The sequence below is a fragment of the Pseudoliparis swirei genome, chromosome 14, assembly GCF_029220125.1.
Source record: "Pseudoliparis swirei isolate HS2019 ecotype Mariana Trench chromosome 14, NWPU_hadal_v1, whole genome shotgun sequence".
In the NCBI taxonomy this organism is placed as follows: Eukaryota; Metazoa; Chordata; class Actinopteri; order Perciformes; family Liparidae; genus Pseudoliparis; species Pseudoliparis swirei.
In genome coordinates this window covers 1522930-1546580 of record NC_079401.1, presented here as the reverse complement: position 1 = coordinate 1546580, position 23651 = coordinate 1522930, and the positions used below count along the sequence as shown (strand labels likewise).

The following is a 23651-nucleotide window of genomic DNA, read 5'->3' as shown; positions in this document are numbered from 1 at the left end:
CTTGTTGCATGTTTATCTTTGGCAGTTTCGACACGATAATCAAAACATTGCAGTGACACTCCGCGACCGCTAGATGGCAGCATTTCACCGCAGATCATTTTAATGAGCGAAACAAAAAGCGCTGCTCGGAGTTCTGTGGAAAGTTGCCAGGTCCGCGGTTTTCCCGCGGAATTGGGCTACTTTTGAAGTGTTGCCGCTGGTTCGGGTAGACCTATTTTGCATGCAAATTACATGAATATCTTTAAATAAAAATCCATATTTTAAATGAAATAATTTATTTCTACCCAAATCCTACCAAACTGACTCCAGATCAGCACGTACACACATGGACATGGGACACGCCCACATACACACACGCACCTAAAGCTCTCGCCGCTCTCAGTCTCCCGCGACCCGCTCGATCCCAACTCTGGTCTGGTAGTTAGTGTAGCTAGCTACACTGGAGAAACATGCCACCCGGTAAGTGGGCTAAATACGGGAAGAAATATACGAAAGAATGGGAAAGTGAAAACGGAATTAAAGAATGGATAGAACGGGGATGATACCAAAGCTTTTTGTCGGTACTGCAAAACCGAGATTCGTGCGCACCACAGTGATCTCCAAAACCACAGCAAAACGGGGAAACACATTCGAAATGCTGCTCCGTTCTCCAGTTGTCGAGTGCGTACATTGTTTGAACTATAAGTATCTGATAAAAATATAGTGAAGCAACATAAGGTGTTTCAGTTGAAATAAGGTATTGCATTAACTACAGTAAATGCATATGAAGTAAAAACAGTACATTCATGTTGTCCAGGCAGGGAGGAAGAGAGAAAAGGGAAGAGAAAGCCTCAAGACAAAGCAACAGGTTAGTTTGTCCGTCAGTGAATTGGTCTACACATTCACAGAGCTATGTTTTATTTATGATAATATACTGTATCTAATTACACAAGGCCATTTTAGGACCTAGGTGAAATAACTGTTTCGGGAAAACTGCTTTTAATGCTGGCATACTAACCATTTGGTGTTACTTTGTAGATATTACAATACATTTGGCAATGATAGCAATGCTGTTGGACTTTAAAAGCAGTGTATATGGTTTGGCACAGGCATATTTTGAGTTCTGATATTGGGCTTGTTTTTTGGGCTTGTTTTATTGGCCATTGGGCTGGTTTTGATTGGCCATTGGGCTGGTTTTGTCACACAGACCTGGCAACCCTGGTGGAAACATTCATTCATTCATTGAGTGACAAAGGGGAGGCGAGCATGTACGTGCATGCACGTGCACGGAGGAGGTGACTGAGTCCGCGGTCCGGGTCCACTGGGTGCAGGACTAGTGGGCGGAGCTGCAGAGAGTCGGTCTTCTCTCACGCAGAGAAGTCCTCCAGATCCTCTCCGACCAGAGATGAGTGAGAAGAAGGCCGTGTTGTTCAACCTGTGGGGCGTCGCGGTCCCGGCCGGGCCTCACGCGGCCCTGCAGCGGCTGGAGGAGCTGCACGCGCTGCCGGGGTAAGAAGAGACGCGGCGGTGACGCAACCAGTGGGTCAAAGTTCATCTTTTATTCCACCATCCGTGGAAACAGGGCAGGGATTTGAGTTTTTATTCAAAGTAAAGTGTGTGTGCGTGTGTGTTTTACTGAGTGTGTCGTCTCACACCGGGTCACACGACAAGGTCGTAAACACACAATGATCAACCAATCAGCGTTCAGTCTCACTAATGCTGTGAAACATTTACTTTGAATAATAGTTTTTTAGTTGTTTGTTGTTAACTTGCTTAGATTATTATTTTACATTATATCTTGTTTGATTTGAAACAGACATTTATTTCTAGAGCTAAAATATGAATTATTGATATTGCTCATTTTCTTTCATGAATCCTTTACTTTTATATATATTAAATATATATATTTATATATTAAATATATATACGTGTATATATATATTAAATACATATTTATATATTAAATATATATATACACATATTAAATATACATATATAGATAAAATGTATATATTTGTAAATGTCCTTCTGACACCCATTTAAAGCCCACCATGTTTCTAGCTGCAGATTTCCTATTTTTAAATAATAGTCGTGTCCCCATTGAGACTAACGTGTTCTTCTCAAAGTCGATGATGTCTCTCTCTGTGGTTTCCAGCGGTTTCCTGTCCGGAGTGGCGTCCCTGAAGGACGGCGCCATGAGCCGGGCGGAGAGAGGCCAGCTGACGCTCTCTCAGGTGGGTGGAGTCGGGAATCATTTAGATTCACTGACGCTGACGGAAACATTCCCGCCTCCTTCATCCTCGAAACCTGTGTGCAGATGATCCCGGCCTTCGAGGCGGAGTGCGTGAACGAGGCCCGGCTCAAGGGTGTGACTCTGCCGTCTGATTGGTCGGCGAGACGCCTGCTGGAGGAGCTCAGAGAGACGGCGATGGACGTCCAACCAGCCGTGCTGAAGACGGCGGCCCGTCTGCGTCAAAGTGGTACGTGCCTCAGTAAATCTGTTCTGCAGCTGCATTCTCTCTCCTGACCACCAGGGGGCGACTCCTCTGGTTGTATAGAAGTCTATGCTTCATGTGTTAAAGCTGCATTCTCTCTCCTGACCACCAGGGGGCGACTCCTCTGGTTGTATAGAAGTCTATGCTTCGTGTGTTAAAGCTGCATTCTCTCTCCTGACCACCAGGGGGCGACTCCTCTGGTTGTATAGAAGTCTATGCTTCATGTGTTAAAGCTGCATTCTCTCTCCTGACCACCAGGGGGCGACTCCTCTGGTTGTATAGCAGTCTATGCTTCATGTGTTAAAGCTGCATTCTCTCTCCTGACCACCAGGGGGCGACTCCTCTGGTTGTATAGAAGTCACCCGGTGACATCCCTTCTCTAAACTCCCCTCCCTCCCATCAGGGTTACTGACAGCTGTCCTGGCCAATCACTGGCTGGACGACGCCCCCTCAGCGGGCGGTCCGGCCCGCCTCCTCTCTCTGCTGGGCGCCAGCTTCGACCTGGTCCTCCAGTCCTGCCGCTCGGGCCACAGGGTCCCAGAGCCCGCCATGTTCAGCTGTGCCCTGCGGCAGCTGGGGGTGACGTCCCGACAGGTGGAGTCCCGGAGCGGCCGGTGGCCGTGTGCGTAGAGGCGTGTGCTTAGCGTGTGCTCAGCGTGGCGCTCCTGTCGTTGCAGGCCGTGTGGCTGGACGCGGAGCAGGAAGGAGTGGAGGCCGCACGGGGGGCCGGGATGGAGGCCATCTTGGTGGAACAGCTGGACCACGCCTTGGACCAGCTGGCCCTCTTCACCGGGGTCCAGGTGAGGGCCGCAGCGGGTTCATCTCTCTGTGGACGCAAACACAATCCTAATGTTTACGTGTGTGTGTGCGTGTGTGTGCGTCAGGCTGTCGGAGCAGACGATCCTCCTCCGTCCTGCAGCCCTGAAGACGTGTCTCATGGATATGTCGCCATCAGGGTAACGCTCAGTTCTCGCACACCGCGTAGTGTGTGCTATGCTACACTTACCCACAATGCTTTGCACAGCAGATATGTGAGCAGCAGGGTCAGAGTTCAAGGTGCCCTGTGATTAGGAAGTATAAGTATATATAGATAGTAAACCCAGGAGGAAAACATCTGGAAAAGAATAAGTTAATAAATGTGAAAATATAAAGAGGAACAAATAAAGCAATAAAAAAGTACAATTTAAACCATAAATTAAAATAAATACATGTGGAAATAATTTTAAGTGTTCTTTTATTTTCTGATAATTCTTCAGTATATTTCCAATTTTTTATTTATTCATTCTTTGATCTATTCCTCTTTATAATTACACATTTGTTATTTACTTTTTATCTAGTTCCCAATAGTTTATTAATGTGATTTAATTTCTCAAATATTACAAATATTTACCTAACCATTATTTCATTTATTCCTTTTTGTTTCCAATTTTTTTTATTTACATCTTCGGTATTCTAAAAAAAAACTATTTATGTCCTTTTTATATTTCAACATAAACCCCTTTATCATTATTTTTGCAGATTTCTTCTTTGACGCGCCTGTAGAATGCAGCGTGTCGTAATAACTCGTCTGTGTGTGTGTGTGTGTGTGTGTCAGCCTGGTGTGAGGACTCACTATGTGGAGATGGGCTCAGGTCCACCTGTGGTTCTGTGCCACGGTTTCCCTGAGAGCTGGTACTCCTGGAGGTACCAGGTAACGCCCCCTTGAACCCACGCGGCACAATGTTCACGCCCACTGTGTGTGAGTACTGACCCCTGACCCCTCTGGTAGATCCCAGCCCTGGCTGCAGCCGGGTTCCGGGTGCTGGCTCTGGACATGAAGGGGTACGGAGGGTCCACAGCGCCTCCAGGTGAACCTCCAGTCACACAGCAACTACTTTCATATTCACAAGAATGTTTACATTCAATTATGAAACCTTAAATTATTACATGAACACGTTTTTGTTTTTTCCTCCGACAGACATCGAAGAATATTCTCAGGAGCAGCTTTGCAAGGTACAACGCACACTTCATTGAATACAAGTACACTAACATATAAATATATATTATTACTTTTAACCTACGCTGCTGTAATTATTTAGTTATGTAATATTAATATTGTTTTCTTCCAGGATTTAATCACATTTCTGGATAAAATGGTGAGTAACTGACACACAGAAAACTGTAAGTACTATCAGTGTGTATATATATATATAATTATTATATACATATATAATATATATATTATTATTATATAAATATATAGAATACATATATTATATATACACATATAATTATATATATAAATACATACTATATATAAATTATTATGTATACATATACAGGACTGTCTCAGAAAATTAGAATATTGTGATGAAGTTCTTTATTTTCTGCAATGCAATTAAAAAAACAAAAATGTCATGCATTCTGGATTCATTACAAATCAACTGAAATATTGCAAGCCTTTAATTCTTTTAATATTGCTGATTATGGCTTACAGCTTAAGAAAACTCAAATATCCTATCTCTAAATATTAGAATATCATGAAAAAGTATACTAGTAGGGTATTAAACAAATCACTTGAATTGTCTAATTAACTCGAAACACCTGCAAGGGTTTCCTGAGCCTTGACAAACACTCAGCTGTTATAAATCTTTTTTTTACTTGGTCTGAGGAAATATTAAAATTTTATGAGATAGGATTTTAGAGTTTTCTTAAGCTGTAAGCCATAATCAGCAATATTAAAAGAATAAAAGGCTTGCAATATTTCAGTTGATTTGTAATGAATCCAGAATGCATGACATTTTTGTTTTTTTAATTGCATTACAGAAAATAAAGAACTTTATCACAATATTCTAATTTTCTGAGACAGTCCTGTATATAATAAGCAGTAAGGTATGAATCCTCATCTCACGTTGTCTATTTGCAGGCGATTCCTCGGGTCACCCTGGTGGGTCACGACTGGGGTGGCATGCTGGTGTGGACCATGGCTCAGTATTTCCCTGAGAGAGTCAGGTACACACACACACACACACACACACAGTACTGTGTCCACACCGTGTACAGCGTGCTGCTCTCCCGTGTGCAGGGCGGTGGCGTCCCTGAACACGCCTCTGTTCCCCGTGGACCCGTCAGTCAGTCCTTCACAGAAGCTCAAGGACGTTCCCATCTTTGATTACCAGCTGTACTTCCAAAGAGCCGTGAGTCCGTCTGCAGCCTGTCCTAATACTGCACCTCACATGTCCTAATACTGCACCTCACATGTACTAATACTGCACCTCAGGGGTACTCATAGGACACGTGTGTTTCAGGGCGAGGCCGAGGCCGAGCTGGAGAAAGACCTGGAGAGAACCTTCAAGATCTTCTTCTTCAGTAGTGCTGAAGTGGTGAGGGGACACACTCACATACATTCATATATATATATATATATGAATGTATATATAATTAAAGTGTGCACAGGTCATGGTAATAAAAGCTTGTTGGTCTCTCAGGGGAAGCGTCCCTCCATCAGCACCGCAGGAGTCTGCGCTCGAGGTGAAGCACTGAAGCTCCTGCAGAAACACGGTGGAGCCCGACGTGTCCTGACCCCGTGCGTGTGTGTGTGTGTGTGTGTGCGTGTGCAGGAGGCCTGTTCGTGGGTCTGCCAGAGCAGATTCCTCGCAGCTGCATCCTGACGGAGGCCGACCTGCAGTACTACGTCAGCCAGTATGAAGAACAAGGCTTCAGGTCAGGAGTCACTCACCCTCTGACCTCTGACCTGTGGACTGTTTCTGAGCAGGAAGTAGCGTTTCCCTCCAGGTCGCCGTTCATTCAGAGTACATCCGTGTTCCTGAGCGGTTCTTCTCGTTCGCAGGAGGCCGTTGAACTGGTATCGCAACGGGGCGCTGAACTGGAAGTGGATGTGCTCTCGTCCAATCGGAAAGGTCCGTTACACAAAGAGCGAGAAACAAACAAGAGGACTTTTTTCACTGGCGTAATAATCTGTGTGTGTGTGTGTGTGTGTGTGTGTTAGCTGCTCATGCCGGCTCTGATGGTGACGGCAGGTAAAGACCAGGTGCTGCTGCCGGCCTTCTCCAAGGGGATGGAGGACCTGGTGAGGGGAGACAAAATGACACAAGCGTGATCACAGATCATCATTATTGTTGTTGTTGTTATTATTGTTTATGTGCACTGCAGATCCCCAACCTGCGCAGAGGACACGTGGAGGAGTGTGGCCACTGGACTCAGATGGAGAGGCCGGCGGAGACGAACCGCCTCCTGATCTCGTGGCTGGAAGAGAACCTGAAGAGGGCTGGAGGCGTTACCGTGGCACCCAGACTGTGAGGGGGCGGGGCGAGATGATGTCACCGTTATATCAATCTACTAATAAAACTAATCAGCCTCAATGTTGTATTTTGCTCTTTTGAACTATTGGTGAGACATTTCTCTCGAATTGTAAGGACATCTTTCACTGTTTTCTGTTTTTGACAAACACAGAAGACAAATAAGCGTCTTCAAATAACTTTATTAGCAAAGTGGAGATTTGACAAACATGTGACGATAAAAATGTTGTGATCCGTTGGCTTGATCCGGTTTACGTGAACTTAACTCAAACGAGAGGTAAACAGGATGATTTCACTGCCACGAGTGTTTCAGTAATTAAATATGTTGCTTCACTTTCAGCATGTAACTCAAACAATAAGCTATAACACTGAAGGATAACAATTAAAATATGGATCTTTTTTTCATGTTTCAAACAACAAATTATCTAGTAAAAGAAAAATAAGATTTTGGTTGGAGTTGTAATGTTAATATAAAAAAGATTAGTCATCATTTAAATATTAATAAACCACAATGTTTGAGAATGAAGTCAGAATTACTCTATTTAAAAACCACAATATTTGATCATAAATTCTGTATTTTAATATTTTTTTAAACATGAGAATAAAATCAGAATTTTAATTAAAAAAATTATAACAGAGGCCACGATGTTTGAGAATATAATCAGAATGTTTTTATTCCCAACACCTCATAACACCACGAACACATTCAGTGTTTCTGCTTTTCTTCACCACTGAATAAACTCTTTAATAAATCTCTTTTTGAACATCACCCGTCATAAATAATCTGCAGTGAGTCCACGTTAGTCCGGCTACACAGGAAGCCCGCAGAGAACCGGAAGAGTCCACTCTTCAACCGGACTGAACCAAAACACCCGGAGGACCGCAAAGCGTGAGAAGTTACGATAAAAAATATAGAGCATCTGTCCAAGAAAAACAAAAGAACAAACGTTTTAGAAATCCGTTTGTCTGGTAGAAAAAGTCACATGGTGACAGAAGAGATGTATGTGGTCTGAAAAGTGATTCAGTGTGTGTGTGTGTGTGTTTCATTCACACACACACATTAATGCCCCCGTGTATTATAAAGTCAGTGCAGCGTCCGTCAAGGCACCTGAGTTTGAGTCCAACCTGAGCTGGAGGTTCACCAGTGTATACCTACCTCCCCCCCCCACACACACACACTAGTGGTGCTCCTGGCCCTCCGGGGCCTCTCGGCTCCAGCTGAGGCCGTTGGCGGGGGCGTGCTTGTCCCAGCTGTCCGTGTCGTGGCCGTGCTTCCTCTGGTGCCGCTTGTAGTTGTCCCAGTGGCCGGTGGTGTAGTCGCACTCGGCGCAGGCGTACGGCTTCTCGCCCGTGTGCCGCAGCATGTGCCTCTTCAGGTTCATGCTCTGGTTGCAGGAGTAGCCGCACACGCCGCAGTGGAAGGGCTTGGCGCCCGAGTGGATGCGTTCGTGCCGCCGCAGGTTGGCGAGGTTCCCGCAGGCGTAGCTGCACGCCGGGCACTGGTAGGGCTTCTCGCCCGTGTGCACGCGCAGGTGGCGCTTGAGGTTGTCGAGGTGCGAGGAGGTGTAGGGGCAGTGAGGGCAGCGGTGGGGTTTCTCCTCCGAGTGGGTGTGGGCGTGGCGGGCCAGGTGGTTGGGGTAGCGGGACAGGAAGGGGCAGCGGGGGCAGCGGTACAGCAGCGCGCGAGGCCCGACGGAGCCCAGCGACAGGCGGGCTGCACGGAGACCGGGCCCGTCTTTGGACCGCAGGTCCATTGAGCAACGCCGACACACCTGGAAGGAGACGGGCGGAGCTTCAGACGGTGATATTTCATCAGGAACATTTAGTTCTTCATCATGTCGCCCCGAATAAACCGTTTACCGCAACCGGATTCTGGAAAATACGTTAAATTCTGAGCTCCTCACTGGAACTATGAAGTCAAGATTGATTCATCTGAGACCAACAGTCACGTGACAACAAATCCGACAAACTTTGACCGAATTTCTTTAAATGTATTATATATATATATAAATTATATATATTTTTATATATATATATATTTTAAATAGATATATATATACACACACACACACATATAAAATAATATTTAATAATATAGACGACCATCCCAGAATGTTAGGTAACCCTGGTATACCTGTCCTGCGTCTCCGTCCCCCTTGTCCCCCTCCAGGTCGTCCTCCTCCAGGCCACACATGCGGCAGCAGAGGGGGAAGAGGAGCACGGGCAGCGGGGCGGAGGGGGAGCCCAGGCCCCCCAACGTCTGGAAGAACCCGGAGTCCTGGGTCACCCTGAGGGTCAGGTCTGATACCACTGAGGAGAGAAACTGGGTTATTCATTCACCGCGAAACAACCGGCAGAGGAGGAACAACGACACGTGAGTGTCCAGCGGCAGTTTGTTCTCATCAGAAGAAATTCATCTCATCTCCAACTTCCTCCTTTTACTTAAACTTTAAATATATTTATACATCTCGTTTCCTGAGACAACGCCTTGTCCGCGAGCCGTTGAGGTTTCTCTTGCTCTGTTGAACCGTGAAGATGAAACGTAAACGTTGATGAAGCACTGAACCACGGTCAACTTCTCTTCCTCATTTTTTTAACTCTTTCAGTTTCCACTCGTCGCTTCCTCTTCCTCCTCAAATGAAGACGATCTAAAGCGTGAGGTCCACGACTCGTGAGTCCGCTCAGCGCTTCACAACTCGAACCAGAGCCTGAGGCGTCTCTTCATCATGAAACCAAACTCAGCTGCTTCCTCTGATTTTAGGCTTCTTTCATCAAACGTAAAGCACGTCAATTAAACAGAAAACTGATTAATTTCTCCTCAGGACATACAGACCGATGTCTGACTCCACGCCGACTGATATGTGATGAATCATTCATCGGTTATTTATGATGCACAAATATTAAACAGCTTCTGGTGGCAACTTCTCCAATTTTGAGTGTTTCCTGTTTTTCTGACTTCTATCTTTGTAAACTGAAGATTGACTATTGGTCAAAAACAAGATATCCGAATATAAATATTCATATTTATTTGATATTTATTTGATCATCGATTCATCAAAAAAAAATTGCAAAAATTACAGAAAATGTTGTTTTAGGCGTCTTGAAATGTGGAGATTTCCTGCTTGATATCATTAAACTGAATATTTGAGGTTTTTCGACTGTTTGTTGAACAAATTTGTAAAACGTATCTCTAGGATATTATATTCATTTTCACACTGAACATCTTTGAGAAACTTTCCTTCCAATAAACATGAAGAGATGATCATGAGGATCAATAATCAGTAGCAGCAGCCTCAACTCCTTCCCTAGGGGAGTTTCCTTGCGGGTGTTTGTTACCTTCTCCGCTTGCGGTGCTCCCTTTTTTCCTCCTCCCTCGTCGCTTCTCCTTCTCCCTCCTCTGCGGCCTCTCCTGCGTGTGCATGCGCTGGTGCCTCCGCAGGTTGCCGAGGGAACTGCAGGCGTAGCTGCACTGGGGGCAGCGGTGCGGCTTCTCCCCGGTGTGCGTGCGGGCGTGGCGCTGCAGGTTGACCAGCTGCGCCGAGGCGTAGGGGCAGGCGGGGCAGCGGTACGGCTTGTGGCCGTCGTGGGTCCTCATGTGGCGCTTCAGGTGGTTGGAGTAGCGCGAGGTGAAGGCGCACAGCGAGCAGGAGAACGCTTTGGGGGGGGCGTCGTCCGGCTTCTCCTCGCCCGCCTCCGGCGAGCCCTCCTCCGCCTGAGGCGAGCCGTCGTGCTGGAGGCCCTCCTCACAGGTGAGACAGTAGAGCTCCGCCCCCAGGTCCAGGCCCACACCTGGAACAACAGCTTAGATGAGCCATGAGGAGATGTGTGGGAAATGAGGCACAACACACCTGGAATACTTCCAGAGTTTAATTATATGAATCACGTTGATCCTCCAAATGTTCCACTATTATTCTGAGTGTGATACGTTTCATGTAAACATCATATTGTTTGTATGTGTAGTTCTCATAGTGAAAGGATGATGTGTTCAGGTTCTAGCATCATTCAGGACATCACAGTATGAACGGCTGCAGGAATATTCATCTTCGTTTGGTGAAGCCGGTGCAGCGCTCACCCAGATCGAGACCCGCTCCCAGAGCCGGGTCCCCCAGGAGGCGGCCGCATCCTTTACAGGACAGGAAGGCGGGGAAGGTGGAGCCTGTCGGTGCTGAAGGGTCGTCGTCTCCGCTCAGAGAGAACACCGCCATCCCTGAAGGAGGAGGAGGGACGTATTAAATATGCTCATCACAACTAGTGACTAAAACTCTGAAGGTTTATTCTTGAAGCAGATTTAAGAATGAACTAAAACACTTTTTATAGACGTCGTTTCTTTCTCCCTTCAAAGATAAACTCTGATGTTATCGTAAGATATCGCCACAGAGCTGCTGCCGTTAGTCTGCCAGATGCCCGGGGGGGGGACGTTTGCTCTTCTTTATTTGCTTCTTAACAAGACGTGGCAGCTTTGGAAGCTCGCTCACCACTACAGCTCCACTGAAACAAGAAGTTCTTTTAAAGACAGAAAATGACCTTTTAACCCGGACCTTTTATTTTGAAGGTTTGATCAGAGTCTCGTAGAAGTCTAAACTTCCCAGTATTTTTATCTTTTGAGTATTCCTTAACGTATGCTCCAGTGTGTGTCTGTGTTTCACTGACCCGACTCGCTCTCCAGCCCCATGATGTCAGCGTCTCCAAACTCCAGCTCGCCGCTCAGCAGGAAGTCGCTCTCCAGAACCAAACAGCTCGGGTCACACAGCACCGCCCCGTCCTCCAACTCCACTGAACACAACCGGGTGACACGGTCACTCGGGAGAAAACACAGAACCCAAACACCGACGGAAATATGTTTTATATTTCCACTTGAGAGGTTTGTGTGTCGGATTTACTGATTTATTAGAAACAAATAAAAAAAGTAAACATGCACACACACAGTATGATGTAAATAAACTAAAAGAAACATCAAAGTAAACGCAGGTGAAGAGGAAGTGAGATGAGAGAGTAGGGAGGAGGAGGAGATGAGAAACACAAGAGGTCATGCTCTTAAAGCTCGTTCTTCAGGAAGAGATGCACCCCGTTCCCTGGTTACTAAGGCTGACTCTCACATAAAGGACACTACGTTGTTGTTGTTGTTGTTGTTAGTCACCTGCATGTAAAAACACAGGTGATTTATGGGAAGGGAGATGAAACCCTGGACATTAACAGATAACAAAGTTTTCCCACAGTAGACAAAGTCGATGTCGGGGCACACATGTAAAAGAGGAAGAACGCGGTAGAGAGCCGTCAAACAGGAAGCGGCGAGAGAAAGAAAGGAAGGAGGAAGGGGAGGGAGGTCAGGAGCGCGCCTGAGAAGAGGAAGTGGAGACAGGAGGCAAAAAGGAAGAGAGGAAGTGGAGAGATCGACAGACGAAACATTCAGGATGAGATAACACACAAACACATCGCCGTAGAGGACATGGCGTCTCCGACAGTCTCTGAGAGACAAAGAGGAAGCCAACAAGGTCAATATGTCCGACCAGTCGGGCAACATTTACTGTTTCCTTCTCGTGCCTCGGGTAAACTTAACATTTAAAATCATGTGTATGTTAAAGTTAAGCTTCAGTTAAAATACCAGATAGACTCAAACATCTGGAAGACGACAGTTAAAACACCAGTTAGACTCAAACATCTGGAAATAAACGTTTAAATACATAAACAGACACAAACACTTGGAAAATAACAGTTTAAAACAATATAGAGGAACAAATAAAGCAATTAAAAAGTACAATTTAAACCATAAATTAAAATAAATACATGTGGAAATAATTTTAAGTGTTCTTTTATTTTCTGATAATTCTTCAGTATATTTCCAATTTTTCATTTATTCATTCTTTGATCTATTCCTCTTTATAATTACACATTTGTTATTTACTTTTTATCTAGTTCCCAATAGTTTATTAATGTGATTTAATTTCTCAAATATTACAAATATTTACGTAACCATTATTTCATTTATTCCTTTTTGTTTCCAATTTTTTTTATTTACATCTTCGGTATTCTAAAAAAAAACTTTATTTATGTCCTTTTTATATTTCTACATAAACCCCTTTATCATTATTTTTGCAGATTTCTTCTTTGACGCGCCTGTAGAATGCAGCGTGTCGTAATAACTCGTCTGTGTGTGTGTGTGTGTCAGCCTGGTGTGAGGACTCACTATGTGGAGATGGGCTCAGGTCCACCTGTGGTTCTGTGCCACGGTTTCCCTGAGAGCTGGTACTCCTGGAGGTACCAGGTAACGCCCCCTCGAACCCACGCGGCACAATGTTCACGCCCACTGTGTGTGAGTACTGACCCCTGACCCCTCTGGTAGATCCCAGCCCTGGCTGCAGCCGGGTTCCGGGTGCTGGCTCTGGACATGAAGGGGTACGGAGGGTCCACAGCGCCTCCAGGTGAACCTCCAGTCACACAGCAACTACTTTCATATTCACAAGAATGTTTACATTCAATTATGAAACCTTAAATTATTACATGAACACGTTTTTGTTTTTTCCTCCGACAGACATCGAAGAATATTCTCAGGAGCAGCTTTGCAAGGTACAACGCACACTTCATTGAATACAAGTACACTAACATATAAATATATATTATTATTTTTAACCTACGCTGCTGTAATTATTTAGTTATGTAATATTAATATTGTTTTCTTCCAGGATTTAATCACATTTCTGGATAAAATGGTGAGTAACTGACACAGAAAACTGTAAGTACTATCAGTGTGTATATATATATAATTATATACATATATAATATATATATAATTATTATATAAATATATAGAATACATATATTATATATACACATATATAAATACATACTATATATAAATTATTATGTATACATATATATAATAAGCAGTAAGGTATGAATCCTCATCTCACGTTGTCTATTTGCAGGCGATTCCTCGGGTCACCCTGGTGGGTCACGACTGGGGTGGCATGCTGGTGTGGACCATGGCTCAGTATTTCCCTGAGAGAGTCAGGTACACACACACACACACACACAGTACTGTGTCCACACCGTGTACAGCGTGCTGCTCTCCCGTGTGCAGGGCGGTGGCGTCCCTGAACACGCCTCTGTTCCCCGTGGACCCGTCAGTCAGTCCTTCACAGAAGCTCAAGGACGTTCCCATCTTTGATTACCAGCTGTACTTCCAAAGAGCCGTGAGTCCGTCTGCAGCCTGTCCTAATACTGCACCTCACATGTCCTAATACTGCACCTCACATGTACTAATACTGCACCTCAGGGGTACTCATAGGACACGTGTGTTTCAGGGCGAGGCCGAGGCCGAGCTGGAGAAAGACCTGGAGAGAACCTTCAAGATCTTCTTCTTCAGTAGTGCTGAAGTGGTGAGGGGACACACTCACATACATTCATATATATATATATATATGAATGTATATATAATTAAAGTGTGCACAGGTCATGGTAATAAAAGCTTGTTGGTCTCTCAGGGGAAGCGTCCCTCCATCAGCACCGCAGGAGTCTGCGCTCGAGGTGAAGCACTGAAGCTCCTGCAGAAACACGGTGGAGCCCGACGTGTCCTGACCCCGTGCGTGTGTGTGTGTGTGTGCGTGTGCAGGAGGCCTGTTCGTGGGTCTGCCAGAGCAGATTCCTCGCAGCTGCATCCTGACGGAGGCCGACCTGCAGTACTACGTCAGCCAGTATGAAGAACAAGGCTTCAGGTCAGGAGTCACTCACCCTCTGACCTCTGACCTGTGGACTGTTTCTGAGCAGGAAGCAGGAAGTAGCGTTTCCCTCCAGGTCGCCGTTCATTCAGAGTACATCCGTGTTCCTGAGCAGTTCTTCTCGTACGCAGGAGGCCGTTGAACTGGTATCGCAACGGGGCGCTGAACTGGAAGTGGATGTGCTCTCGTCCAATCGGAAAGGTCCGTCACACAAAGAGCGAGAAACAAACAAGAGGACTTTTTTCACTGGCGTAATAATCTGTGTGTGTGTGTGTGTGTGTGTGTTAGCTGCTCATGCCGGCTCTGATGGTGACGGCAGGTAAAGACCAGGTGCTGCTGCCGGCCTTCTCCAAGGGGATGGAGGACCTGGTGAGGGGAGACAAAATGACACAAGCGTGATCACAGATCATCATTATTGTTGTTGTTGTTATTGTTTATGTGCACTGCAGATCCCCAACCTGCGCAGAGGACACGTGGAGGAGTGTGGCCACTGGACTCAGATGGAGAGGCCGGCGGAGACGAACCGCCTCCTGATCTCGTGGCTGGAAGAGAACCTGAAGAGGGCTGGAGGCGTTACCGTGGCACCCAGACTGTGAGGGGGCGGGGCGAGATGATGTCACTGTTATATCAATCTACTAATAAAACTAATCAGCCTCAATGTTGTATTTTGCTCTTTTGAACTATTGGTGAGACATTTCTCTCGAATTGTAACGACATCTTTCACTGTTTTCTGTTTTTGACAAACACAGAAGACAAATAAGCGTCTTCAAATAACTTTATTAGCAAAGTGGAGATTTGACAAACATGTGACGATAAAAATGTTGTGATCCGTTGGCTTGATCCGGTTTACGTGAACTTAACTCAAACGAGAGGTAAACAGGATGATTTCACTGCCACGAGTGTTTCAGTAATTAAATATGTTGCTTCACTTTCAGCATGTAACTCAAACAATAAGCTATAACACTGAAGGATAACAATTAAAATATGGATCTTTTTTTCATGTTTCAAACAACAAATTATCTAGTAAAAGAAAAATAAGATTTTGGTTGGAGTTGTAATGTTAATATAAAAAAGATTAGTCATAATTTAAATATTAATAAACCACAATGTTTGAGAATGAAGTCAGAATTACTCTATTTAAAAACCACAATATTTGATCATAAATTCTGTATTTTAATATATTTTTTTAAACATGAGAATAAAATCAGAATTTTAATTAAAAAAATTATAACAGAGGCCACGATGTTTGAGAATATAATCAGAATGTTTTTATTCCCAACACCTCATAACACCACGAACACATTCAGTGTTTCTGCTTTTCTTCACCACTGAATAAACTCTTTAATAAATCTCTTTTTGAACATCACCCGTCATAAATAATCTGCAGTGAGTCCACGTTAGTCCGGCTACACAGGAAGCCCGCAGAGAACCGGAAGAGTCCACTCTTCAACCGGACTGAACCAAAACACCCGGAGGACCGCAAAGCGTGAGAAGTTACGATAAAAAAATATAGAGCATCTGTCCAAGAAAAACAAAAGAACAAACGTTTTAGAAATCCGTTTGTCTGGTAGAAAAAGTCACATGGTGACAGAAGAGATGTATGTGGTCTGAAAAGTGATTCAGTGTGTGTGTGTGTGTTTCATTCACACACACACACATTAATGCCCCCGTGTATTATAAAGTCAGTGCAGCGTCCGTCAAGGCACCTGAGTTTGAGTCCAACCTGAGCTGGAGGTTCACCAGTGTATACCTACCTCCCCCCTCACACACACACACACTAGTGGTGCTCCTGGCCCTCCGGGGCCTCTCGGCTCCAGCTGAGGCCGTTGGCGGGGGCGTGCTTGTCCCAGCTGTCCGTGTCGTGGCCGTGCTTCCTCTGGTGCCGCTTGTAGTTGTCCCAGTGGCCGGTGGTGTAGTCGCACTCGGCGCAGGCGTACGGCTTCTCGCCCGTGTGCCGCAGCATGTGCCTCTTCAGGTTCATGCTCTGGTTGCAGGAGTAGCCGCACACGCCGCAGTGGAAGGGCTTGGCGCCCGAGTGGATGCGCTCGTGCCGCCGCAGGTTGGCGAGGTTCCCGCAGGCGTAGCTGCACGCCGGGCACTGGTAGGGCTTCTCACCCGTGTGCACGCGCAGGTGGCGCTTGAGGTTGTCGAGGTGCGAGGAGGTGTAGGGGCAGTGAGGGCAGCGGTGGGGTTTCTCCTCCGAGTGGGTGTGGGCGTGGCGGGCCAGGTGGTTGGGGTAGCGGGACAGGAAGGGGCAGCGGGGGCAGCGGTACAGCTTGGCGCCGCGAGGCCCCCGACGGGAGCCCCGCGACACGGGCGGGCTGCACGGAGACCCGGGCCCGTCTTTGGACCGCAGGTCCATTGAGCAACGCCGACACACCTGGAAGGAGACGGGCGGAGCTTCAGACGGTGATATTTCATCAGGAACATTTAGTTCTTCATCATGTCGCCCCGAATAAACCGTTTACCGCAACCGGATTCTGGAAAATACATTAAATTCTGAGCTCCTCACTGGAACTATGAAGTCAAGATTGATTCATCTAAGACCAACAGTCACGTGACAACAAATCCGACAAACTTTGACCGAATTTCTTTAAATGTATGATATATATATAAATTATATATATTTTAGATTTTTTAAAAATAGATATTTGTATATATATATTCACATTTTAAAATAAATAAATAATATATTTGTATATATATATATATTTTAAATAGATATATATATATATTAGGGCTGTCAGCGTTAACGCGTTAATCTATGCGATTAATTTGGCCGCGTTAACGCACTAAAATATTTTAACGCAATTAACGCAAGTTTTTTTTTTTTTTTTTAAACCGCGGCAGTACGGTTTGACACTGTTTCCGTTTTTAAAACAATCATTTCTCCGCGAAAATAAGGAGCAGAAATCAGTTTAACTCGTGGATGAATCAGTCGGGTTTCCTCCTGCTCCTCCTTCCTCCCGTCTCCCCCTCTGATACACAGAGGAACGGAGGGGCGACGTGTCGGGTGACGCGGCGCGGAGAGAACGCGACACACGAAACCTTCAACGTGATTTGTCAATCCGTTTGTCTGTCAACATTTCGGGGGGAAAAAAACCAATGAACACTCAGTAAATCACAAAGGACCTCCCACCTCACAGGTTAGGCTCATTTAGCAGCCTGTCATCAGAGAACCAGAGGACACGGCGCGAGGACAATGAGGCTCATTTCAGAGCTGAGATTGTTCTGGAATGTTTGATGTATAACACGTGGGGGTGTGTCACATGCAAAAGACTTTAAACGGTGAATTTAATTTATTTTGTAAAATGTATAAAATGCCCCCAGCCTCCAGAGGGTTAACGTGACATATGTGAATGTCAGTCAGTTATCAAGGCCACTGGTTCTGCTGTTCAGTGTTAAAGATGACAGGACCAATGGGGTCTCAATATACTTCTTTTTTTACTAATCTGATGTTTCACTGAAGAAACAATTTATCATCCACGATATTAAATACCTCGCTGGCACTGTATATGTAGGAGCCTCTTTGAAAACACAGCTCTGTGTGAAGTTTTGTCTTTAAAAAGAAGGGAAACACTTTTAACCCTTGTGTTGCCTTCGGGTCATTATGACCCGATTAAATATTTAACCCTCCCCCGCCTTTGGGTCATTTTGACCCGATTCAATGTTTAACCATCCTGTTACCTTTATATTTACTAACATATTTTACCCTTTGGGTTCAATTTGACGCCAGCAATTAAAACCTCCAGAAAATTATTAGAATTAATATTGTTTTCCAAGTTTAAGTGTGAGGCACATAATGTTTGTTTGTTGACTACCGAAAGAACACCGACATTAAACATTGAATGGGGTCAAATTAACCCGAAGGCGGCAGGAGGGTGTAATATTGATTCGGGTCAAAATGACCCGAAGGCAACACAAGGGTTAAACGGTGAATTTTTTTTTTTTGTGTAAAATGTATAAAATGCCCCCAGCCTCCAGAGGGTTAACGTGACATATTTGAATGTCAGTCAGTTACCAAGGCCACTGGTTCTGCTGTGTTCAGTGTTAAAGATGACAGGACCAATGGGGTCTCAATATACTTCTTTTTTTTTTACTAATCTGATGTTTCACTGAAGAAACAATTTATCATCCACGATATTAAATACCTCGCTGGCACTGTATATATAGGAGCCTCTTTGAAAACACAGCTCTGTGTGAAGTTTTGTCTTTAAAAAGAATGAACTTTTAACTTTTAATTGCGATTAATCGCAATTTCAAAATGTGCGATTAATTAGTTAATTTTTTTTAATCGATTGACAGCCCTAATATATATATATACACACACACACATATAAAATAATATTTAATAATATAGACGACCATCCCAGAATGTTAGGTAACCCTGGTATACCTGTCCTGCGTCTCCGTCCCCCTCCAGGTCGTCCTCCTCCAGGCCACACATGCGGCAGCAGAGGGGGAAGAGGAGCACGGGCAGCGGGGCGGAGGGGGAGCCCAGGCCCCCCAACGTCTGGAAGAACCCGGAGTCCTGGGTCACCCTGAGGGTCAGGTCTGATACCACTGAGGAGAGAAACTGGGTTATTCATTCACCGCGAAACACGCGAGTGTCCAGTTTGTTCTCATCAGAAGAAACTCATCTCATCTCCAACTTCCTCCTTTTACTTAAACTTTAAATATATTTATACATCTCGTTTCCTGAGATGACGCTTTGTCCGCGAGCCGTTGAGGTTTCTCTTGCTCTGTTGAACCGTGAAGATGAAACGTAAACGTCGATGAAGCACTGAACCACGGTCAACTTCTCTTCCTCATTTTTTTTAACTCTTTCAGTTTCCACTCGTCGCTTCCTCTTCCTCCTCAAATGAAGACGATCTAAAGCGTGAGGTCCACGACTCTTGAGTCCGCTCAGCGCTTCACAACTCGAACCAGAGCCTGAGGCGGCTTTAGCTCAGTGGGGTAAGAGGGCCGTCCCGCAACCGCAGGGTTGTGGGTTCGATCCCCGCTCTCCCCATTAGTTGCAAGTCGAAGTGTCCTTGAGCAAGGCACTGAACCCCCAGTTGCTTCCCGGGCGCTTCACCGCAGCCCACTGCTCCTTAATAACTAAGGATGGGTTAAATGCAGAGAACTAATTTCCCCTTGGGGATTAATAAAAGTGTATATTCTTCTATTCTCTTCATCATGAAACCAAACTCAGCTGCTTCCTCTGATTTTAGGCTTCTTTCATCAAACGTAAAGCACGTCAATTAAACAGAAAACTGATTAATTTCTCCTCAGGACATACAGACCGATGTCTGACTCCACGCCGACTGATATGTGATGAATCATTCATCGGTTATTTATGATGCACAAATATTAAACAGCTTCTGGTGGCAACTTCTCCAATTTTGAGTGTTTCCTGTTTTTCTGACTTCTATCTTTGTAAACTGAAGATTGACTATTGGTCAAAAACAAGACATCCGAATATAAATATTGATATTTATTTGATATTTATTTGATCGATTCATAAAAAAAATGTTGCAAAAATTACAGAAAATGTTGTTTTAGGCGTCTTGAAATGTGGAGATTTCCTGCTTGATATCATTAAACTGAATATTTGAGGTTTTTCGACTGTTTGTTGAACAAATTTGTAAAACGTATCTATAGGATATTATATTCATTTTCACACTGAACATCTTTGAGAAACTTTCCTTCCAATAATCATGAAGAGATGATCATGAGGATCAATAATCAGTAGCAGCAGCCTCAACTCCTTCCCTAGGGGAGTTTCCTTGCGGGTGTTTGTTACCTTCTCCGCTTGCGGCGCTCCCTTTTTTCCTCCTCCCTCGTCGCTTCTCCTTCTCCCTCCTCTGCGGCCTCTCCTGCGTGTGCATGCGCTGGTGCCTCCGCAGGTTGCCGAGGGAACTGCAGGCGTAGCTGCACTGGGGGCAGCGGTGCGGCTTCTCCCCGGTGTGCGTGCGGGCGTGGCGCTGCAGGTTGACCAGCTGCGCCGAGGCGTAGGGGCAGGCGGGGCAGCTGCGGCTTGTGGCCGTCGTGGGTCCTCATGTGGCGCTTCAGGTGGTTGGAGTAGCGCGAGGTGAAGGCGCACAGCGAGCAGGAGAACGCTTTGGGGGGGGCGTCGTCCGGCTTCTCCTCGCCCGCCTCCGGCGAGCCCTCCTCCGCCTGAGGCGAGTCGTCGTGCTGGAGGCCCTCCTCACAGGTGAGACAGTAGAGCTCCGCCCCCAGGTCCAGGCCCACACCTGGAACAACAGCTTAGATGAGCCATGAGGAGATGTGTGGGAAATGAGGCACAACACACCTGGAATACTTCCAGAGTTTAATTATATGAATCACGTTGATCCTCCAAATGTTCCACTATTATTCTGAGTGTGATACGTTTCATGTAAACATCATATTGTTTGTGTGTGTAGTTCTCGTAGTGAAAGGATGATGTGTTCAGGTTCTAGCATCATTCAGGACATCACAGTATGAACGGCTGCAGGAATATTCATCTTCGTTTGGTGAAGCCGGTGCAGCGCTCACCCAGATCGAGACCCGCTCCCAGAGCCGGGTCCCCCAGGAGGCGGCCGCATCCTTTACAGGACAGGAAGGCGGGGAAGGTGGAGCCTGTCGGTGCTGAAGGGTCGTCGTCGTCTCCGCTCAGAGAGAACACCGCCATCCCTGAAGGAGGAGGAGGGACGTATTAAATATGCTCATCACAACTAGTGACTAAAACTCTGAAGGTTTATTCTTGAAGCAGATTTAAGAATGAACTAAAACACTTTTTATAGACGTCGTTTCTTTCTCCCTTCAAAGATAAACTCTGATGTTATCGTAAGATATCGCCACAGAGCTGCTGCCATTAGTCTGCCAGATGCCCGGGGGGGGGACGTTTGCTCTTCTTTATTTGCTTCTTAACAAGACGTGGCAGCTTTGGAAGCTCGCTCACCACTACAGCTCCACTGAAACAAGAAGTTCTTTTAAAGACAGAAAATGACCTTTTAACCCGGACCTTTTATTTTGAAGGTTTGATCAGAGTCTCGTAGAGAAGTCTAAACTTCCCAGTATTTTTATCTTTTGAGTATTCCTTAACGTATGCTCCAGTGTGTGTCTGTGTTTCACTGACCCGACTCGCTCTCCAGCCCCATGATGTCAGCGTCTCCAAACTCCAGCTCGCCGCTCAGCAGGAAGTCGCTCTCCAGAACCAAACAGCTCGGGTCGCACAGCACCGCCCCGTCCTCCAACTCCACTGAACACAACCGGGTGACACGGTCACTCGGGAGAAAACACAGAACCCAAACACCGACGGAAATATGTTTTATATTTCCACTTGAGAGGTTTGTGTGTCGGATTTACTGATTTATTAGAAACAAATAAAAAAAGTAAACATGCACACACAGTATGATGTAAATAAACTAAAAGAAACATCAAAGTAAACGCAGGTGAAGAGGAAGTGAGATGAGAGAGTAGGGAGGAGGAGGAGATGAGAAACACAAGAGGTCATGCTCTTCAAGCTCGTTCTTCAGGAAGAGATGCACCCCGTTCCCTGGTTACTAAAGCTGACTCTCACATAAAGGACACTACGTTGTTGTTGTTGTTAGTCACCTGCATGTAAAAACACAGGTGATTTATGGGAAGGGAGATGAAACCCTGGACATTAACAGATAACAAAGTTTTCCCACAGTAGACAAAGTCGATGTCGGGGCACACATGTAAAAGAGGAAGAACGCGGTAGAGAGCCGTCAAACAGGAAGCGGCGAGAGAAAGAAAGGAAGGAGGAAGGGGAGGGAGGTCAGGAGCGCGCCTGAGAAGAGGAAGTGGAGACAGGAGGCAAAAAGGAAGAGAGGAAGTGGAGAGATCGACTGAGACGAAACATTCAGGATGAGATAACACACAAACACATCGCCGTAGAGGACATGGCGTCTCCGACAGTCTCTGAGAGACAAAGAGGAAGCCAACAAGGTCAATATGTCCGACCAGTCGGGCAACATTTACTGTTTCCTTCTCGTGCCTCGGGTAAACTTAACATTTAAAATCATGTGTATGTTAAAGTTAAGTTGCAGTTAAAACACCAGATAGACTCAAACATCTGGAAGACGACAGTTAAAACACCAGTTAGACTCAAACATCTGGAAATAAACGTTTAAATACATAAACAGACACAAACACTTGGAAAAGAACAGTTTAAAACACATAAACAGACTCACTCGCTTGGAAACGAGCCGTATAAATACATAAACACAGTCAAACACCTAGAACATAACAGTTTAAACCGATAAACAGACAAATAAAACAGGAAAAGAGCCGTTAAAACTCACATTTCACCGGCTGGGGGTTGGATTGTTTCCTCCGCGGCATCTTCGCCTCTTCGTCTCGGATCCCGCAGCTAACCGGAAGTCGTCACCAGTGTTGCCATCAGCTTCCTCCTCTTCCCTTTCCTCCAACGGACCGCGGGGGCGGCGTCATGGCGACCAGCGACCCGCCTGCAACGGTCACAAGCCGCTTCTTAAACCTCACGTTCAGGAACGAGCTCGTTCAGTCGAGACGAAAGACCACGTGACACGAAACACACTTCAACGGCTCCCCCTCGCCGGCGCCCCGCCGCCATCTTTGTTCGCCCCCAAGTTGACTTCGACGAACGGCGTCAAAACCGTTTAAACTATCATGTTTTTGGATAACAAAATACACGTTAAGACGTCTCTTTCGCACGCGGACAAACCTGTGAGGAAGTCCTCAAAAACACCGCCGTCGACAAAACGTGGCAAACTGTTTAAAAACGAGTCCGTTGTTGCCAAAGCGCGCAGCGCTTGATGCTGATTGAGGCACGCCGGGTCTGAGGGTGACGTCACGAACGGGAGCGGAGCATTGTGGGATATGTAGTCCGGATGTTGGGTCCCGTGAAAAATACAATGTCCTGTTTTTGCCTTTTGCTTTGAAAATGATCTACTCTGTATTTTATTTAGTGACATTTAAAAATTATCCAGTTCTTGTGATTCCATAAGCAGGTATGATGTGTCTCCATGTTTCATATGAGGAACTGTTTCCTCTTTTAAACTTGTGTTTATACTTGTGTTTAATCTTTGTTGTAATTTACCTTTATGTTATTTTGCACTGGTGTCAGTGTTATTTATTTTAAACTTAATAGTTGTTATTCTACTGTCCATATATGTTCATATATTTAATCTATT

General features: G+C 45.4%; 3 protein-coding genes and 1 long non-coding RNA gene across 6 annotated transcripts; 1 reads left to right on the top strand and 3 right to left on the bottom strand.

Annotated features, from left to right (window-relative positions):
• The first annotated feature begins 26 nt into the window (after positions 1–26).
• ephx2 (epoxide hydrolase 2, cytoplasmic) lies at positions 27–6835 on the top strand. Of its 2 annotated transcripts, none has more exons than XM_056430804.1 (20): positions 27–459; positions 797–847; positions 1187–1488; positions 2135–2213; positions 2297–2459; positions 2878–3068; positions 3152–3274; positions 3359–3430; positions 4069–4164; positions 4243–4321; positions 4432–4466; positions 4583–4609; positions 5380–5465; positions 5539–5650; positions 5762–5836; positions 5942–5984; positions 6074–6176; positions 6304–6373; positions 6463–6543; positions 6627–6835. In XM_056430804.1, the coding sequence occupies exons 3-20, from the start codon at positions 1385–1387 to the stop codon at positions 6771–6773; spliced, it is 1686 nt and encodes a 561-aa protein (XP_056286779.1). In that variant the 5' UTR covers positions 27–459; positions 797–847; positions 1187–1384; the 3' UTR covers positions 6774–6835. The 2 variants fall into 2 exon arrangements, with proteins under 2 accessions (XP_056286779.1, XP_056286778.1); XM_056430803.1 differs by having other exon boundaries at positions 27–660.
• On the bottom strand, positions 3220–5453 carry LOC130204248 (uncharacterized). Of its 2 annotated transcripts, none has more exons than XR_008833600.1 (3): positions 5365–5453; positions 4225–4344; positions 3220–3300 (listed from the first exon to the last, which is right to left on the bottom strand). It is a non-coding gene; the product is annotated as an uncharacterized LOC130204248 (long non-coding RNA). The 2 variants fall into 2 exon arrangements; XR_008833599.1 differs by having other exon boundaries at positions 4225–4347; positions 5365–5451.
• Positions 6836–6934: 99 nt separating the features above from the next.
• On the bottom strand, positions 6935–13305 carry LOC130204787 (zinc finger protein 513-like). The gene is made up of 7 exons (XM_056431753.1): positions 13300–13305; positions 13095–13197; positions 11423–11545; positions 10845–10979; positions 10109–10561; positions 8907–9082; positions 6935–8544 (listed from the first exon to the last, which is right to left on the bottom strand). Exons 1-7 carry the CDS (start codon positions 13303–13305, stop codon positions 7951–7953), a joined length of 1590 nt encoding a protein of 529 aa, XP_056287728.1. The 3' UTR covers positions 6935–7950.
• Positions 13306–15244: 1939 nt separating this feature from the next.
• Positions 15245–23276, bottom strand: LOC130204244 (zinc finger protein 513-like). Its single transcript, XM_056430805.1, is given in 8 exon segments — positions 15245–16867; positions 18884–19050; positions 20273–20502; positions 20504–20723; positions 21007–21144; positions 21590–21712; positions 22782–22946; positions 23183–23276. Coding segments are annotated over 7 exon segments (1521 nt in total). The 5' UTR covers positions 22822–22946; positions 23183–23276; the 3' UTR covers positions 15245–16264.
• Between the last annotated feature and the right edge of the window lie 375 nt (positions 23277–23651).

Coding starts and splice junctions, on each gene's coding strand:
- ephx2 (XM_056430804.1), top strand. CDS start 1,385: ATGAGTGAGAAGAAGGCCGTGTTGTTCAACCTGTGGGGCGTCGCGGTC. Junction 2,460..2,877: donor GGCCCGTCTGCGTCAAAGTG/GTACGTGCCTCA, acceptor CCCTCCCATCAG/GGTTACTGACAGCTGTCCTG. Junction 3,069..3,151: donor TGGGGGTGACGTCCCGACAG/GTGGAGTCCCGG, acceptor CTGTCGTTGCAG/GCCGTGTGGCTGGACGCGGA.
- LOC130204787 (XM_056431753.1), bottom strand. Junction 10,980..11,422: donor GGGGCTGGAGAGCGAGTCGG/GTCAGTGAAACA, acceptor CTCCTCCTTCAG/GGATGGCGGTGTTCTCTCTG. Junction 10,562..10,844: donor GGGAGCGGGTCTCGATCTGG/GTGAGCGCTGCA, acceptor CTGTTGTTCCAG/GTGTGGGCCTGGACCTGGGG.